This window comes from Centruroides sculpturatus, unplaced genomic scaffold (genome assembly GCF_000671375.1).
Source record: "Centruroides sculpturatus isolate CEXI.00-Female unplaced genomic scaffold, Cexi_2.0 scaffold1364, whole genome shotgun sequence".
NCBI lineage: Eukaryota > Metazoa > Arthropoda > Arachnida > Scorpiones > Buthidae > Centruroides > Centruroides sculpturatus.
In genome coordinates, this window is record NW_019385575.1 from 142,518 (window position 1) to 163,193 (window position 20,676).

Consider the following 20,676-nt stretch of genomic DNA (forward strand, 5'->3'; position numbering starts at 1 on the left):
TCTTTAGAAAAATCTATTGAAAAACTTTAATTATTTTAAAACTTTCAACTGCAAAAGTAAAAATATTTTTATATTTGGAAAAGAGATTGTAATTAAGTTATGTACGATAACGAACAAAGGAAAATAAATTTATTTTTTACTTTAATATTATAAAGAAAATGTATTAGTTATTGTTATAAATACCAGCTAATGGTAGTTACAGATTTTAATATAAAATATTATTTAAATAAACTATTATCGATTGAAACTCCTTATGCCTCTATTTATTTAATTTCGTTATAAAATGAACATAAATTTAACAATTTTGTATTGTTAATTCTAAATGTAGCAATATTATTGCATTTTTCTATTCAAAATTTATTAAATTATTTAACTTATTTAGTTTAAATATTTCAAATTTAATTTTAAAACTTAAATGTATTTAATATAATACAGGTATATACTTAAGAGAGATTGCTATTTCGTTACAATAACCTGTTAATACAATTATAATATTTACTTACCGTAATAAACTAGAATCTCTTCGTTAAATTACGCGTTAAACTATACTACGAAGTAATGAAATAATAAACAAGTGTTCTTATTCATTCTTTATTGGAAAATAACGGTCTTATTCGATTAGAAAATCAGATAAACAACCCTTGAAGTAACATTAAATGATGATTGTTGTTTAATCGACCAATTTTTCAACGGCCAGAACACAGTAAATATATTAAAATTTATCGCTAAAGCAAACAACATCAATTACTCTTTGAAGAATATCTCTTCATTCATGTAATGTAATAGTATAATTTAACATAATACAGTAGTGTCATTCAATGTTTTAATGTACGAAAGATATTTTTAGTTTAAAAAAATTAAAATTTAAAAATAATACTCTATTTTAATTCTTCTACTCAACTAAATCTTCATTATTTTATTAAGGTTATTATCAACAATTAAAATATATACATTTAAATTATTTATTTTTACAATAAATACTTTAGAAAAAGTTTAGAAAAGATTTCATTTTTACAGAAAATTTGTGAAATTATTAAATAAAGTTTAAACAATCAAATTTTATGATAATTTTCATTACTTAAAATATTAATTAGTACATTACTTTAACGAGAGAAATTAATAAATATGTATTAATTTCTCTCATTAGCGAGTTTAAAATATGGAAATACTGTATTACATTTATTTTGATTTTAGTCAAATGTAAATTTTAAAATATCGGTTGGTGTTAAATGTAGATCTTCGAAGATCGTATTACCGAAATGTACGATCATGTGACCAGTACCGATCATCTCTCAAACGCCCCTCTTTCTATGCAATTTTACAATCACATTACTTCGGATGCGAATTTCACAATGAAATTATTTATTAGTATTTTATCATTATCAGGTAATGTTTAGGTTAATTAAAATTTTCATTTAAATTGTAATTTCGAATGTTTAAAGAGTTTAGAGAGTTAATATTCTCTGAACTCTTCATTTGTTTAGTTTTAACAGAATCGGCCATTAAAACTTGGACGGATAATACGAATTTTGATAATTTTAACAATTGGAATTTAAAGAGAATTCCCAAAGAAAGCGACGTAGCGATAATGACAGATAGTGAAATGGCAATATTTATGCCAAAATCTCTTATTGTTAAGGAACTGGTAGGTTAAATGAGTTTTCATCTTTAATCTACAATATTTATCTGTAATTATAATATTATCTTGTACAAGAAAGTATTATAGCTATTTTGGTTCGTTTATCTTACTTAAAGTGAAGATAAGAAAAATTAGACCCTTGATATTTCCTTAGGCGAGTAGTTACGTTGTTTTTCTGTCCTTCACAATGAAATGCGAGTGCAAAAACCTAGCAGTGGTCATTGCACATTCCTATCACTTCTTAAATCTATTTATGTACTTTTACTAGTCGGAGGCACGCCCAGTGTTTGCTTGGTTAAGAGAACCACACCCTTCCCTGTCGAATTTCCAAGAACAAAATTTATGGAGAATGATTAGTAAAGAGTTATCGAAATATTGAAGTATTCATTTAGCAAATAATTATAAATATAGTCATTTTCAAAACGTAACGATGATATATTTATATATTTAATTTTGCAAGTTTAATTCTAAAGAATATAAAATGAAGCCATATAACACGACTTCCTTACAGTTATAAAATTAAATACAAAAGTTATAATTAATGAGATAAATTTAAAAGCCTGACTTATTTTTACTTTATTAAAATTTTAGCTTATATTTACATTTAATAATAAAGAAAAAGTTTTCAGATCTGATTTTTATGCAAAACTTAAAATAGATTTCCAATCGAATATTTCATAAAATTATGATTGAAATCTGATTAGAATTTAGCAACAGAAATTAAATTATATGAAAATTTTATCAAAAATCAAAGTATTAAAAAATAAATTATTTTGAATTTATGATAATGAAGTTTTACGAAAAATAGAAAATATAAAGTAAAGTGTATCTTTAGAAAAATCTATTGAAAAACTTTAATTATTTTAAAACTTTCAACTGCAAAAGTAAAAATATTTTTATATTTGGAAAAGAGATTGTAATTAAGTTATGTACGATAACGAACAAAGGAAAATAAATTTATTTTTTACTTTAATATTATAAAGAAAATGTATTAGTTATTGTTATAAATACCAGCTAATGGTAGTTACAGATTTTAATATAAAATATTATTTAAATAAACTATTATCGATTGAAACTCCTTATGCCTCTATTTATTTAATTTCGTTATAAAATGAACATAAATTTAACAATTTTGTATTGTTAATTCTAAATGTAGCAATATTATTGCATTTTTCTATTCAAAATTTATTAAATTATTTAACTTATTTAGTTTAAATATTTCAAATTTAATTTTAAAACTTAAATGTATTTAATATAATACAGGTATATACTTAAGAGAGATTGCTATTTCGTTACAATAACCTGTTAATACAATTATAATATTTACTTACCGTAATAAACTAGAATCTCTTCGTTAAATTACGCGTTAAACTATACTACGAAGTAATGAAATAATAAACAAGTGTTCTTATTCATTCTTTATTGGAAAATAACGGTCTTATTCGATTAGAAAATCAGATAAACAACCCTTGAAGTAACATTAAATGATGATTGTTGTTTAATCGACCAATTTTTCAACGGCCAGAACACAGTAAATATATTAAAATTTATCGCTAAAGCAAACAACATCAATTACTCTTTGAAGAATATCTCTTCATTCATGTAATGTAATAGTATAATTTAACATAATACAGTAGTGTCATTCAATGTTTTAATGTACGAAAGATATTTTTAGTTTAAAAAAATTAAAATTTAAAAATAATACTCTATTTTAATTCTTCTACTCAACTAAATCTTCATTATTTTATTAAGGTTATTATCAACAATTAAAATATATACATTTAAATTATTTATTTTTACAATAAATACTTTAGAAAAAGTTTAGAAAAGATTTCATTTTTACAGAAAATTTGTGAAATTATTAAATAAAGTTTAAACAATCAAATTTTATGATAATTTTCATTACTTAAAATATTAATTAGTACATTACTTTAACGAGAGAAATTAATAAATATGTATTAATTTCTCTCATTAGCGAGTTTAAAATATGGAAATACTGTATTACATTTATTTTGATTTTAGTCAAATGTAAATTTTAAAATATTGGTTGGTGTTAAATGTAGATCTTCGAAGATCGTATTACCGAAATGTACGATCATGTGACCAGTACCGATCATCTCTCAAACGCCCCTCTTTCTATGCAATTTTACAATCACATTACTTCGGATGCGAATTTCATAATGAAATTATTTATTAGTATTTTATCATTATCAGGTAATGTTTAGGTTAATTAAAATTTTCATTTAAATTGTAATTTCGAATGTTTAAAGAGTTTAGAGAGTTAATATTCTCTGAACTCTTCATTTGTTTAGTTTTAACAGAATCGGCCATTAAAACTTGGACGGATAATACGAATTTTGATAATTTTAACAATTGGAATTTAAAGAGAATTCCCAAAGAAAGCGACGTAGCGATAATGACAGATAGTGAAATGGCAATATTTATGCCAAAATCTCTTATTGTTAAGGAACTGGTAGGTTAAATGAGTTTTCATCTTTAATCTACAATATTTATCTGTAATTATATAAATAAAGTCAATTTTCTATCTTAGTTAATTTTGAATACTTATAGAATATTTATAGCGCAATAATTTCTTTAATCAAACATAATTATTATATATTTAAATAAAATATTTTAGCTTTTGCCAGTTAATGGAATGTTAGTATTTCCAACTAATGGCGAAATGCGTCTTTCTGAATCAAATCTTCCAAGTGAAGGTAAATGTAATGTTTTCTTTTAATAAATATTATAACTTATTTATCAATAATTTCATTTGTTTTATTTAATAAGACAATAATGTCTTATTAAATATAACAAATTATTGCCTATTTTTGCTTAAAAGTAATATTAATATATCGTTATTTTAAATTAAAAGTTTGTCAATTAGTTGGATACATTCTCCTCTTTCTTAAGACAAATTTATACGTAAAGAAATATTATGGATTTCAGATATAACTTTTATTGGAGGACGTTCCAGTTATTGGTACGATCCAAAAAATTGGAATGTTACATCACCTGAAGCGATTAATGTGGTAGGAGATAAAGATTCATTTCCAATCCCCCATTCGGAACAAGTGCCTTGTCAGCAAGACGATATTATATTTCCAATTGATACAACATTTCGAATACTTTTTGATGTAATTCCGTTACAGATGCGATCGATATCTATCAATGGAAAGGTATAGGTCTAGATAAAGAAAATTTTCAAACTTTTCTTATTTGCAAAATAATATATTATTTTTTACTAATACCATTTTCGCGTTTTTCTCATAAATTGGAAATGTTATAGCTACTTAGATCCTCTAATGTTAGAGACTTTCTGACGTCAGATATGGGTAAATTATTATTTGTTAATCCTCCTGATATAACATTAACAGAAGATTTATGTAATAATCCATCCGGATGCGCTTGTGAAAATGATAAACCTCAAGTATGGATTGTATTTAATTATATTATATATAATTTTACATATTTTGAAAAAAAAAATTTTAATTTATTTTTACTAAGATTAAATCGAAAATCTGTATTTACGCTGCACCGAAATGTCCGAAACCGAAATGTGCGGATCCTATTACTCCTCAAGGTCATTGCTGTTCTATTTGTGGTAAATGATAATTTTTTGCAATATCATTAACAGTTGACTTTCCAAGATTAACTAAGATATTTATACGAATCATGAATAATTATGTAACTAAAATATACGTCTTAAAATAATATAAAAGATATATTTTAGAATAATTTATACTGTATATTATTCTAAAACGTATATTGACGTAAACATGTTATTGATATTCATTAAGAACTATTTAATTTAATATAAAACTATACGTTTATTAATAGACTACTTAGGCTAAATTATTGTATAAAATTATAATTTTAATTTAAAAAGTAATACTTTTATATCTTTCGAACTTGTAAAATTAATTCATACATATACTGTATGTGATTATATATAGAATATATATACGAGAATTCTATTAATAAACGTATAGTTTCATATTAAAATAAGTAGTTCTCAATGAATGTCATATTTTTTATATTCTATTAATTTTAATATAATTTTTAAAACTTTTTTCTTATATGAATAATTTATAATCTCTATATATTTCTTTAAAAGAAAAATTCTAGTCAAAAATATTTTTGATATAAAACTAAGATGTTAAATTTAAGAATATATTAACATAAAATACGCAAAGTTAATTGAATAGAATAATTAATTTACAGTGAATTTTTTAGTCATTTGACANTTACTGTACCCTTTTAAGAATATATTAACATAAAATACGCAAAGTTAATTGAATAGAATAATTAATTTACAGTGAATTTTTTAGTCATTTGACAATGGCAATTTTCTAAAAACTCGTAGCGATAATTTAAATTAAAAACAAATCAAAATTATTTTTTATCAATGCTAAATTTGTTTTTAAATTTAAAAATATATAGTCAAAATTTTATGATAGCTTTTATTATAAAACAAATCAGTTATTGTCCATAGACGAAGTAAAACTAAAGAAAGAGATATACTGCAAATAGAATAAGTAAAATAAGTAGCTAAGTAAAAAAAAATATTTGATATGATATTTGATTTCACATTTTGCAAACATTTTTTATAGCTTAAATAATCACGTTGACGTAAAAATGTAAATTGTAAGCTCTTCAGTTATCATTTTCGTTATATTTTGCTACTTTTTTTTAATGCTTCTAGACTCTTCTGAAATCATCTCTATCGATCTTTCTGCCATTTTCTTAATTGAGATTTTTTTAAAAATTGAATCTATATTTACTCTTTGTTTTTTGCGAAATCGGAGACAAAGGTCTCATCTGCTTCTTTCATTGTAATAGCCATCTTTCACTTTCTATTATTTAGTATATATATATATTTTTTTACTCGACCATTTCACTTTTGTAACTACTGTAATTTAATTCTAAACAGAAGCTCATTTGCTAAGAGTAAAAGCTGCTTTATGAAATTTGCATCTTTATTTTATAAGATAAACAAAGATAAGAAACAGCTTTTTCATTGATAGGTAATTTATGCTCAAATTTTAATGTAGTGTAAACTGGTTTTAATTTTAAAATTATTTTTAGTTATTTTTATGAATAACTTCATTACATTTCTCGTAATACATTCTTGTAATTTATCTTATAATAATCGAATCTATTGAATTTATTCCTTTCTTTTTCTGAAATTGCATTAATCAATTATTCGTTAGCTCTTCCATCTTCGAGATTTAGCAACTGTCGAAAAGTTTTAAATGAAATGTATAATATATATATAAAAACTGCATATATTATAATCGTATTTTCAGTTTTTCTCAATTCTTAAATTTCTTCCGATGATTAAAATAGTTCTTATCTGGTTTTGTCAATTCAATCATTTTTAAATATTTTAAATCGATTCGTTAAAAATATGAAGTTATGGATTTTTGAAAATGTAATTATTCTTATATACAGTACATAGGGTTGTGTACCAAATATACTGTATATAAGTATGTACAGTACAGTACGTACAGTACAGTATATTGAGTTTTTTGTATATAATCTAAAATTTATAGTATTTAATATTATCTCAATATAGATAATATTTAAAAAGGCACTCGGCATTTGTGTAGTAGGATAGTACGCATCAAAAACTTTAGTAATCACAGGTTGAAAACACCGCCGTTTCTGAAATTTTCCAGTTTTGTATGCTAGTATCATGACACTTATTGGTTTCTATGTTACGTGCTGCATGAAACGTGAAAAGACAGGATAATCTTGCCAAATCTTTATCTCGATATTTACAGAAGGTGTTGCTTACGTCTTCCTTCCATTGCCACGCAAGGTTGGCATCTTCTTGCAGAGTTGCAAACTCTCTCAAAAATTCCGGATCTTTGTCGGATTATTTATCTTAGAAATGGACTTTTCGACCTATGTTTACTAAGGTTTTTTACGCGGTATGGTATATGCTGTTTGCCATATAAATGATGAATGTGTTTTTAACACCTTGTTTTATAAGAATTGGTCCTCGTGTCATCGGGTCTATGACGAACGATTTTCGGACATTCGTCTTATGGACTACGCGCTCATTCGTATGTGATACTTCGTTTTCTTAACTCGATTTACATACTTAAAATTCGAACTTTCTTATATTTTCTGCAAACAAACAATTTCGATCTATCGTGCGATGGCGTTTATGTCAGTTTTGTTTTCCATAACATATTTCTTTGTAAAACGTTTATTGTCTATTTGAAGTTTTAACATTTTGATTAATGTTTGACTCATTGTAACATTGTTTGTTAAGTTCCATCAAGTCGTTGTCGACTCCTGGTGACTGCATGGACAAGTCTTTTCTTGTCCATGTAGTTTTCTTGGCAAGAGTTGAGGAAGTGGTTTGCCATTGCCTTCTTCCTGGAATGATGTGTCACGCGCGCGCGGGGAAAGAATGCCTTCCGGGAGGACTTTTATGGGGAACTGGCCTCCTATTTAGTCGTTATTGGCAAGGAGAAAACCCGGAAAACTCCAAGCAGCCAGCCTGTCCGATCGCGGCACGAACCCACGACCGAACTTCCCAGTGTTTAGGGTCCAGTCACCCCCGCTATGAGCGGCAACGGAGACCACTCGGCCACTGGTGGGCATTGTAACATATTCAATGTAAAAAAAATAAAACTTTTCTGCCTTAATAAAAAATTTTATGATGTTTCCTTTTAGCTCTCTGGGACAGATCCCTTTTTACAACATGAGACATTTGACTTTCGTACGGATTACGTCGAGATTGCCTTTACCACAAAATAATTTATCTATTGTATTCCTTATCATTTATTTAGAATTTATTTGTTAGACTCAAGTCAAATATTATTTTTCTCATTTGATTTTCATCTTCTTCATTTGAAATTTTTGTATAAGTTGTTGATTTTCACATAATGCAAAAAAATTAAAGTTGACCTATATGACCAACGAGAGGGAAGAGATGATGGAGTAAAATTTCCCGGGCTCTGGATTCATAGGAGCCAGGACATCGTCCTACAATTTTTTGCACGTTATTGTAATATAAAATGCTTAACAATAATTATTGTTCTTTACTATGTAAAATCCTAATATATCCATAAAATACTCGAAATAAATTTTCAAATAATTTATTTACTTGGGGCCTCCCCGGGTCAAGCGATGTCTCTCGACGATCCTGGACTTATAATATCTTGTGGAAATATTTGATGTATACTGTTTGTTTAAAAATTAAACAAATAATGTAAACATCAAACATTTTCTTAAAAGCAAAACAAGAAAGAAATTTAAAAAGAAAAATAGACACTAAAACTTTGAAACGTCGAACAAGGTAAAAATCAATAAAGACGAAAAGAAAAAATAAATTTAACTATTGATACATTTGGAAATTTAAAACTTTTAACAAAAAGAACGAAATTAGAATTTATGAGAAGACGGAATTTTCTCTTCTTTATGCAACCCAGTAAGCTATTCGACGTTAAAAAAATAATTAAAATAAAAAATTCTTAGTTGCTGAAATAAAGTGGCTTAGAAAAATATCAAGTAGGCCTATAACGAAATTATGTAGAATAAAACGCGGGATAATAAATGCAATAATAAAAACATTTTGAAAAGAAAATTGGAATTATTTGGACATTTATATGTAATGCTTTAGACAAATCATCACATTCATTAAATATAAAAATAAATGGGAAAAATTGCGATGAATGACAAACGTTGAGATAAATTGAAAAGATAAAACAAGATAGTATAGACATTATATGTGTGTGAAAATTCCTGAGAGTATAATTTGTGTCTATAAGTAAGTTTTGGGTGTATTATATTTTTATTTAATTAGGTCTATACAACTTAATTTGCTATGTGCTAAGAGCAGGACCGTCGACAGCTTGCACGGGACCCGGAAGTGAAGCTGGTCCTTTTTTTTTAATAAATGAAATACGTACAATGTTTCCTTATTGATAAAAAGTAGTTTTAAAGATTTTATTTTTTATTTTGAAAATAACATTAATTTATACTGATAGAAACTACTACAGGCCTCTAAGCATCCTGGAAAAGTCCCCAGATCCCTCCCTCTCGATGGCCCTGGCTAACTTGTAAGAGTTTGTATTCTAACGTGATATATTGTGTCCCAGGCACGACAGAAATACAATATTCATCATATAAGTGTTTATCTTTTAATATATATTTTTCGTAATTTTTTGTATTTATATTTTGATCTTGCATGTCAATCATGACCCTTTCAAAGAAATAGCTTTAAGCCAGACAGCAATTTGACGCAGTTTTGTCAATATAATCTTAATTAAAGTCATAGGGAGTCTATCATACAGCTTCTCTATGTCAATGTTATTTATATAGGCTACTGTATATTACATCCAGATTATGTTATTTTTTAAAGTTCAGTAGTGTATTCTTTGTTTGCAGTTATTAGTCTAGAGGTCATTGTTCTTTAATTGTCGTGTTCTTATTTTTTAGTAAAACAATAAACAATGAACAGACAAATAGTTAGCCTACTTCAATTTGTTTGTAGCGAAGATTTATTATGCTCATTTCCAATTATTATTATTGTTCATAAATATTTATTTTTCAGTAACGAAAGTGAGAATTTTCTTAATTTTAAATGTAATTAAAACTGAAAACCACGACGCTTTTAAAATGGTATAATGTTTAGGATCTTTAAATCTATCAATAATGGCAGGTTTACACGGTGATATTTTTCATGAGGGTACTGTCATGAGAACAGGGATCGATAACGTAAGAGTGCGACAGTACGACAGTACGATAGTTTGATGTTTACATGGTGATAATTGACTATTACAACAGTTACTGTCAGCAGTGCTTTTTTCAAATGGTCTGCCATCTTGTTAACGATAACATGTTATCTACAAGATAACATTGTTAGCATGTCTGAAGTGCGGCTGGTTGCAGCTGTAACTGCTATTGGTGCTGAATAATAAGAATAAAAACCAGAAATGGGAGGAAAAGAAGAATAATGTGAGTGAGAAAATGCATACATTGGTATACACTGAGTGCTTCTGAAACTCTCATAAGAGACTTTTGTATTAAAGATTGAAAAAGTTTTCATAATTTTCTATGTTTGAATGAAGAAATGTTTGAAACCCTATATTTTCTGTCTTTCATAAAGGAGTTATCCCTTATGGAAGACAGAAAATATAGGTAACAACGCTTCTTCAGCTGCATTCCTCTTTACTTTATTTTTAAAAACTGGCATAATTCTTCTTCCAGAGACGGGTGAATTTTCATATTCATCCAAAAAGGAAAAAAAGGACAACATCGAAAGTGTCCACCGTTGTGGCTATCCCAGTGTTTAGGGTCCAGTCACCCCCGCTATGAGCGGCAACGGAGACCACTCGGCCACTGGTGGGCATTGTAACATATTCAATGTAAAAAAAATAAAACTTTTCTGCCTTAATAAAAAATTTTTGATGTTTCCTTTTAGCTCTCTGGGACAGATCCCTTTTTACAACATGAGACATTTGACTTTCGTACGGATTACGTCGAGATTGCCTTTACCACAAAATAATTTATCTATTGTATTCCTTATCATTTATTTAGAATTTATTTGTTAGACTCAAGTCAAATATTATTTTTCTCATTTGATTTTCATCTTCTTCATTTGAAATTTTTGTATAAGTTGTTGATTNTATTATTTATAAAGAATTTTGTTGTTTTTTTAATATTAAATATTTCATAACAATTATTAGAAGCATTTTATGTAAATTATGGTACAATTAAGGATTATTTTATAAACCAAATACTGAACATTCATTTTTAGCGTGTTTCTTATTCATTACAAATTCTCTTCCGAATTGCCAAGACACGAAATTTTTAAAAGTGGCAATTTTAAATTACAAATCGGAAGTTTATAATTTAAAATTGTTATATAATAGATCCAACTTTTTCATATTTTTATGCTGAAAAATATTGTCATTTTTAATGCCAGAGTGAATAAATCAATATGATAAATTACATTTACGATGAACTACATCCGAACTAACCATTAACCAGATTACTAACCATTTTTCCACTAAATTATTTTATACTTTTATTGCAGTTATCGGTTTACTGTAAGCGTTTTTGTTCAGTCTTATATTTTTATTCGGAATTTCAAATATGTACAAAACTTTCTACAATCCATCTGTGAAATAGAATCAAATGTTTGTATGACTTATACGAAATCGATGTAGCATTTTCATCATTGTAGTTTAGGCTATTTACTGTTAACTGTTCGATTATAGAAATATAAGCATTTGCGTTGTATCCAGACTAAGTGTAAGTGTAAGAGTAAGTCTAAGTCAGTATATTCTTCACTAAGCAATGATGAACTCTTAAAACAATGGTGAAATCTATTTCATCCTTGTGTGTTTTTTTTCGATGAGAGCCGTGCAGACTACTAGGTTTCCGGATACAAGGGAGGATTCTATATTGAGATAAGAATAATAAATAAATTGAGTGTATATACATTGAATATATATATATATATGTACACTCAATGACATAAAAAGTTATGCACTCTGATAGAATTGTCCGATTACTGCAAAACCTGGCATACTTCTATAGCTGTCTCAAACAGGTATGTAAACGATTACAGTTGTGCTCCGATTGTACTGTACGTCGGTAATGCCATCAGAGTTCCAGTACTCTGTAAAAAGGCTCGCAAAAACTCATCATGTTTGAAATTTTTAGAGATCTTCGATTGCTGGGCACGCCTCAAGACGCAGTCAAATACATTGCACATAATTCATGCTGTTTGACAAAGATCGCATCATTGAACTACTAGAAGTAGAATGGCCGTTTCGCCTAATTGCCTATCATCGGGATTACTCTGACTCGACTGTCAGGAGGTGTTGGGGCAGTGCATACCTGAAGGCACATATAGCCTACACGACGGGCAAATTTTAGATGCTATAGACAGGCTACCAAAACAGACTAGCAAGAACAGTTCTAACCGCGTCGTTACACAGATAGAAGTCTCGTTGCAAAACCCCGTCTCTTCCCGTACCATCAGCAGTCGACTTACTAAGGCAAATTTACATGCACAGCGACCACTGCGTTTTCTATCATTAGCACTCCAACATCGTCGGATCCGTTTGCAGTAATTCCATGACAGAGAAAAGGTAACATCTTTACGACAAAACCTGGTTTCCGTTTGGGAATAGACGACCACATGCAGGACCGCGGATAAGCGCTTCAATCCGGGCTTTACTGTTGAGTGCTTACTGCCCCCATTGTTGGCGTGCTGATCTGGTGAGTCACCTCGTCTGACAGTCAGTCACTATCAAATAGTATACCGGGAAACATTGATGGCGCAGCGATACGTTCAAGAAATACTGTGCAGTAATGCCACACTTTTTGTGGCAGAACTGCAGCCATTTTTCGGCAAGATAATACTTGATGAACACTGTTAGGGTTTTCCAGAAGTATCTCTATCAAATTTTCATACTTCCTTGGCTTCAATCTCCGGGTTTTCTCGCCCATCGAACATTTATGGGACTCGATGGAATCAGCATCCATCATCTAAGAGTGGGAAGGATTCGGAGCGGCATTTGCAACACCTGTCGCAGGTAAGTATAGGTTTTCCTACTCTCCCAAATTATCCGGAAGGTTTCCAGAATTTTAAAAATTTGTTGAAATTCTCCCGACTACCGATTTGAGACGTGTCTCCCGCTTTTTCTCAAGACATCTCTCTTGAAAAGTCATAAGACTATCTGTCTTGTGTGATGTTTATTATTAAATAGAGAATTAGTTAAGTTGTTGTTCTTGGAAACCGCAATATTACAGGAAGAATAAAAAAAATTTTCTGAACGATCCTGAGAACAATCTTTATTTCTCATGCCAGAATATCAATTCCATTTAGTAAACTGGCTCGCTCGCTGTAAGTTTAAACGAAACGCCTTGGAAAATTACTTGTAGTTACATTATAACTACTTCTCGAGGAAACAAGTTCACTCGTAAGTCTTAGTTGACATTTCTTAGTCAATTCTGGATCGGCGTCGAAGAACAAATTTTTGTATTTTTAAAGCAAACGAAAAAATGCTGAAGTACGAGCGAAAACGACACAAAAATTTGAAATAAAAGAGTGAACAACTTTTCATGGACCCACAATAAAAGTAGATTTCAAGAGGTTTTTTTTGCTTGCTCATTCTGAAAAAATCAAATTCATACATCATTTTCATCTTAAGATAGTTGAAAATATGTTCGAGTTTTTCAGAAATTCTCAACGATTCTGTTAGGGAAATCGTGTTAAATCAGAGGCTACATGGGTTTAGCTAGCGTTTACACGCAAAGTCTAACGAAGATTAAATTATCGATTTGTGATTTTTAATAATAAAGAATGCAAGTTCCATGGTTATATTATGTAGTGATTTTACTTTCAAGATTGTCTCCCGGAATATTTTACTCCTGGAGTGGTCACTCCTTTAGAATTTGGTAACCCTATTACCCTAGGTTAGAATATAGTGCTCACATGTCTTCATGCCGACGGTAACGCCATCTGTATCCAAAGCAAGAGGCGATCTGACAACATATTAAATATTCTAAATATTTTTAAATTGTATCATTGTTCCACAGGAAATTGTTCATTTCTACAACATTTTAATTACTTATTATCATCATCGTTACGTTTTCACTAATGAAGTTTCATTCGATTCCAACGTCCCTTTCTTTATAACTTTTTTGCACAAATCAATCGCCTTGTTCTAGTACAGGGCTGTCCAACTGGCGACCCGCGGGCCGTATACGGCCCGCCAAATAATTTTTACGGCCCGCGAGTACATTTTACTATGAATACATTTATGTTACTAAATTATTATTATTAATATTAAAATTATTTTACTATGTGAAAATTTAAATCTAATTTGAATTTAAAGAAGGTACTATTTAGTTTGCGTAACTTCACTTAACCTGGCTGAATACAGCAGCAACCTTCTTGGCCCCCGAAATGTTTGGTGAAGAAAATACGGCCCGCGGGCTATGATAAGTTGGACAGCGCTGTTCTAGTATATTAAAGAGATCGAAAGCTGTTAGGTGCTGTACAATATCTCACATATGCGTATGCAGAGGATATTGCTGTTGTGTCTAAACCCAAATTGAAAATCAAAGGAGAACTAATTATTTTCATCGCTCTTGTTTAGAAAGGGGATGAAGATTAATTAATGTTATAAATAATAAATCAGATTGTGGTATTTCGACGGTCTTTTAAAAAATCTGGATAAGTGTCTTTGTGCGATAAGGGCCAAATGTAATAGCCTATAATTTATAATTGATACTATTTTGTTATTTAAACAATGCCGTAACTAGCTTTTCATGTGCTCTGTATAAGATTTTATTTTTGACTGCCTGTTTTTTGGGAAAAAATATTAAAAAATAAATGCGATAGAAATAGTTGATTATTTTTTAACTTTAACCGAAAATGTTACGAATCGAATCCACAGCGGTAAAATTTAAAATTTGAAAATAAAAATATAATATTAATCATTTTTTGATACTCCACTTTAGTATCCTCCTTTGTCCTGAGCCCTATGTCTGTGCACCCGTCGAACCTGCCTAGTTATGGCACTACATTTAATTTATTTTAAAATTTCTCGTGCTACATGCGTGAATAAAAATCTCATTTACGTATTTTCGTATCTAAAAAATAAATATAAATATAATCATTTGTCTTTTTCTGTCTTTACGTTTAAACAATTGTTTTTATCCTGCACCAATTTTGGTCACAAAATTTTGGATAGAGTTGAAGAGATTCAAATCCAATTTTAAAAAATGCTTTTGTAGTTGAGTCGTTCGGTTCTTGGCTATGCGATTAGATTAGAATCAGGTGGATTCTTATTAAAATCAATCTTATTAACACCTTTACAAATTTAATTTAATCATAGTTTTCTCGAATTTAGATCCTCTAAACCAGGGTTATCCAATCTTTTTTCCTAATAGGCCAAATTAAAAATTTAAGTATATTCAGCGTACCACAGGAACCTTGTATAAATATATTTTTGTTAAAAAGTTCAAAATATGAATATCAAATTTTAATAACAAATATATATAATTACAAAAAATACTGTATTATTTATTGACAGTAAAAGAAGAAATTATACTCACACAATATAAAAATAAATTCAATGCGATGTTTGCCATTGCATTCCTTTTACGAGTATAATATCGTCAATATCTGCTTTTATGGTACTAGTCTTAATTGTAAGAATGTTAGTTAAATGGTAATTACTCAATCTATTTCTTTTATCAGTTTTTATGTTTTTCATGCACGAAAAGAATTGTTCACAACAGTATGCACTAACCCACATGCATAACAGTTTTCTAGCACCAATTACGTCAATACGTCGAAATGTATCCAGTGAAACGAGAATATTTTTTACAACATACTTTATCAAACTAAATGAAAATGTACCTAAAAAATTTAGGGTGCAGTGAGCCGCAGTGCGGCCCGCGGGCTGCGGGTTGGACATCCTGCACTAAACTATAATTCAGAAAGAAAAATATTAAGTCACCAATTGGTTTATTGCTTCACATTCTTCCAGAAAATGATTCTGTTGTAGAGTTCTCTCAAAGGCTAACGTATACAAATAGGCTATGTAAACTTTATGAAAGCTGTTTTTGTGTGTTTAGACTTAGAAAAATAAGTATTGAGTTTATTTTCTGAAATTATATGAGCATGAAAATTTACGTTAATTACTTTTTGTTTCGGGAATTACTTTCTATGTCAACAAAGAACCAAATTTAAATAATGCGAATAATGAATTTGTTTTTTCCCTTAAGCTCAATGTAATAAATTCTATGAATTATAATTATAATTAATGACGAGTTTAAAATGAGGATGAAGCATAACCTATTTCGCAACATTGGAAATTTTTCACATTAAGTTTAATTAAGATATTGAGTACTTACTGTAAATTTACTTAAAACTGTTTAAAGACAAGTTTAATTTATTTAATTAAGTTAATAATGAAAGCTATACATTTATTTATTAATTAATGTAAACTGATTAACTATAATTAAATAACAATAACGAGGCATTTAAAATCTTCTGTATTAATATAAATTAAATATATTGTAAATATACCATTTTTAGGGAAATATACTATTTTCCTGAAAATTTAAAATAAGTATAATATTAATATAACGTAAATTCGATAAAATTTCAATTAAAAAAATCCAGTTTCAAGAAACCTTAGAAAATTATGCGAAAAATAATACTTTCTAATGTATTGTATTAGACTTAGATACTGTCCAATTTCATTGTATTCGTTCATTCCGAAACATGGTTTTAATTTTTGGACCAAACAATTATTAATATTTTAACTATCATTCATCCACAATGAAGGGAAATATAAATTGTTCATCCACAGTTTAGAGGAATATAAATTTCGTAAGTCGTTGGCGTTGAGTTAGCCATTAATAAAAAACTTTTTTTTAAATCCGACCCCACTCGAGATATAACATCTTAGCATCCTCTATCTCTTTATCCCTTTATTTTTAACTACCAAAATGAATAGCATCGATATATAGAAATAACCCTTCAAAGTTTCAAAATTTTTGGTTTATCCAGTTATGAAATATAAAACAATAAAGACACCGACACAGAATTTTGTACGGCGTTTTTTAATACATTTTTTTTTGGCTCCTGAAGTCGAGAAATGCAAAATTACCGGGGGTCAACATTTGACCGATCATCATACTTTTCCTTTTCTAAAACAGCCGGGAAAGTAAAAACTAGATGATATGAGAAAATTTGGTTTATAGAGAGAGTTATTCTTATGTAAGTAATCTCGCTCTACAACAGTATAATTTGTTTATATCCTTATTATTTAAAAAGTTATTGGTTTTAGACTCGATTTCCTAAACTTAAATCACATTATTACAAGTAAATGATTTTTATTTTCAGGATCATCCATAATACTGACATATAAAGAAGGTTTTACATGGAATACGATGAAACAGCTCTTCTTGATGTATATTAAAAAAGTAAATTTTGAATTGTTTTAACATTAAAAGAAAATCGTTACATAATTAATGTACTTTTTTTTTATTTTTCGTTCTTGCAGCCCGAATTCCAATCTGTTCAAGGATATATATCAAAAACGTACGATGCTAAAATACAAATGATATTTACTGATGCGGGTCGTGAAAAAGGACTTGCTGCTAATTTAGCAGGAAATATTCATGCTTATTTACAACAAGGTAAATAGTGGATTGCATTATGATAGTTTCTTTATTAAAAATTACTTCACAGCTTAAATCGATGTAATTATTAAATTAAATATTTCAAAATATTTGTTCTAAGGTTACAAAAAATCGTAAATTTATAGATTTCGGAGTAACATATTCACTAGCATACTTTTCTACTACACTATTTCGTTTTCCTATAAGAAATCTGCTTTCATTCATTGAATCATTGAGTCTTAAGACCAATATAACTTTATTTACACGTACATAGATTACTTTTGTGTGTTATAGGTTTATTTATTTTTCTTGAATATTTTTTTTTATAAAAAGATATTTGAACGTGGAGTAAAATTAAAGATTAAATCCGAAATATGCCTTTACTTAATTACGCGTTATTTATATTTTTCGATTCATAATCATATAGGCCTATAACTGAATCAATTTAACGTCTGCTTCTGTATATGTATATGCAGAAGGCCCTCGATTTAATAGACTACAAAATTTGGGAAAGGATATCTACTATGTCGACTGTCCATTAAATTGACTGTAATCTAAAAACATATGGAGTGGTCACAATTAAAGAGTAGGTATCAAAGCTGTCTCTAGAAAGAACTATTGGATAAATCTCAATCAAATTTGATATGTGTACTGTCCTGAGTATGTGGTATCGATTTTCAGAAAAATTTTATTTCAAAATTCTGCCGTTAGGGCAAAATTTAGCGCTCTTCTCTTTTTAAAGTGCATATTGAGTACGTTTTCTAACGAATTTCGGATATGAAAAGAGTTGCAAAAACTTCTTCGCAATTCTGTGACAAGTGAACAGTCATGGTACTCATTTTGCCTGATCGTGAGTTACTTGTTAAACTCTTCTATCAACGAAACAGCAATGCCAGCTCGGCACTTACGGAATTTCAGCGCTTAAAATGTTACGAAGGGGGTTCCCGACTATTAAAATCTTAGCAAAATGATTTTGCGTTTTGAGAAGACTGGAACTTTTCCTGTGAAACTAGGATTGGATTGCAAACCGATTGGACATCTGAAAACGGAAAACATTACTGCAGTAGCGGAGCAACAAATGAAAAATTCTCGTGGCAGTAGTAGTACGCATGCAATATCATACCTTTAGACACGCTCTGTATGACAGTATGGAAAGTTCTGCAATTTTATTCATACAAAATATCCCAGAGTCAAGAATTGATTTATTGTGATAATAATAAGAGGAAAATCTTTGCTATGACATTTGTAACCCGGTTGATGATACATGGTAAAATTTGTGGAGCAATAAGGCTCATTTTTATTTGCATGATGATATGAAGATATGCAACTGCTCTGTTTGGTCTGATGAAAATCTACAAGTTTACCAACAAATTACGTTCATTTACCAAAAATAACGATTTGGTATGATTTCTCAGCATCCTTTACATTGCTCCTTTTTTTAAAGAAAACCGTAGATCCGGGCTAGTGACGTTTTGCTAATGTCACTTGATACGAAGATGTGGTCAAAACTTTACCATTTCAGCAGAGAAATTGTCTGAACACCAAAATCTTTATGCAAGATGCACCCTACAATACAGCTTAAACATGTTAAACTTATTGCAACTACATATTTTTCACGAAAGTGAGTAGCCAATCAACGATTCAATGTGATGGCCGCCACGATCACCAGCTCTGAAACTGCTTTGACTTTTGGTATGTATTACCTAAAGAGCCTCGTTTATTAAGGCAATGTCCCCAACGTAGCTTTCTTAAAAGACAAAATGTCGCATGCTCGACAAATCCACGCAGGCCGTCGAGTGTGTTTTGCAGCGAATGCAATTTTTAGAACAAGGAGATGAACGACTACCTTTGCAAAGGTATGTCGTTCATCTTCTTGTTCCATATCTATAACCACATTTGTAACTGAAATAAAATTATCACATTTCGTTTTACGAAATTCGTCAGAAAACGTGCGTAATATGCGCATCAAGGAACAGCACAAAATTTTTTCATATCGGCTAAATTTTGAAGTAAAGTTTTTCCCGAAAATAAAAATCGCTCGGATTCGACTCCTGGATCGGGAATCGCCAATTCCAGAGATTTTTCATGAGCGTTCTGTTCAGAATATGTTGGGCCCCATCCTTCAAATAAAGCAATCCCCATTGTAGGCGTGTGTGTGAAGACAAATTCATGAAGCTGTGGAAAAAGGCCTCTTGATGCGCGTAAGGCAGAAAGAGATAAAAAATAAAAAATTCAGCAAAGAGTTGGCTATTAAGAGATTTTTATTTTAAAAATAACCTTTATATTATTTTATATTATTAATCAAACTATTAATAAATAAATAAACCGATACCAAAACACTTACACATATATTGTATATCCACGGAATTTTTTTCTTTTTTTTTCTTTTTTTACTTTATTGGTTTCGGGGTATTTCAAAAGTTGGAGACTTGCAAAAAAAACTCGGAAGGTCAAATTTGACATGATTCCAACATTTTCCCTTGTTTTGTATATGTTACTGTGAAAGACCGAAATTAGAGAATGTCGATATTCTCCGGTGAATGTCGACACATACAAAATACGTAGGTGAAAGACCGAATATTTTGTTATATTATTATACATTCGAACAATCGCCGGTGTATGTCGACAAGCACAGATAAGCTTTGGTGGAGGTCGAAACGACACCCGAGAAGCCGATGTCGACGGAGAGGCGACAGTCTGTCGCCAAATTCTTCGCCGTTTCCTTCTGCTCAAATTGGTGATAACGTACGAATACAAGTCCCTGATGTTGACCGTGGCCGTACAGATGCCCGAAATGTGTTGGCAGTTGTTGTTAGAATAGAAGACTCCGACTTTTATAAATTAGCAAACAAAAATGATAC

At 29.4% G+C, this 20,676-nt stretch overlaps 1 protein-coding gene across 2 annotated transcripts in view; it reads left to right on the forward strand.

Moving 5' to 3' along the window:
- Nucleotides 1–3,754: 3,754 nt before the first annotated feature.
- Nucleotides 3,755–20,676, forward strand: part of LOC111640262 (protein amnionless-like) — a 22,984-nt gene continuing 6,062 nt past the window's right edge. For both annotated transcript variants that reach the window (XM_023386260.1, XM_023386261.1), the window contains exons 1-8: nucleotides 3,755–3,853; nucleotides 3,952–4,112; nucleotides 4,278–4,356; nucleotides 4,589–4,818; nucleotides 4,929–5,069; nucleotides 5,147–5,243; nucleotides 17,538–17,617; nucleotides 17,698–17,833. In XM_023386260.1, coding sequence (XP_023242028.1) covers nucleotides 3,778–3,853; nucleotides 3,952–4,112; nucleotides 4,278–4,356; nucleotides 4,589–4,818; nucleotides 4,929–5,069; nucleotides 5,147–5,243; nucleotides 17,538–17,617; nucleotides 17,698–17,833 — 1,000 coding nt within the window. In that variant the 5' untranslated portion in view covers nucleotides 3,755–3,777. The remainder of the gene's footprint in view (nucleotides 3,854–3,951; nucleotides 4,113–4,277; nucleotides 4,357–4,588; nucleotides 4,819–4,928; nucleotides 5,070–5,146; nucleotides 5,244–17,537; nucleotides 17,618–17,697; nucleotides 17,834–20,676) is intronic.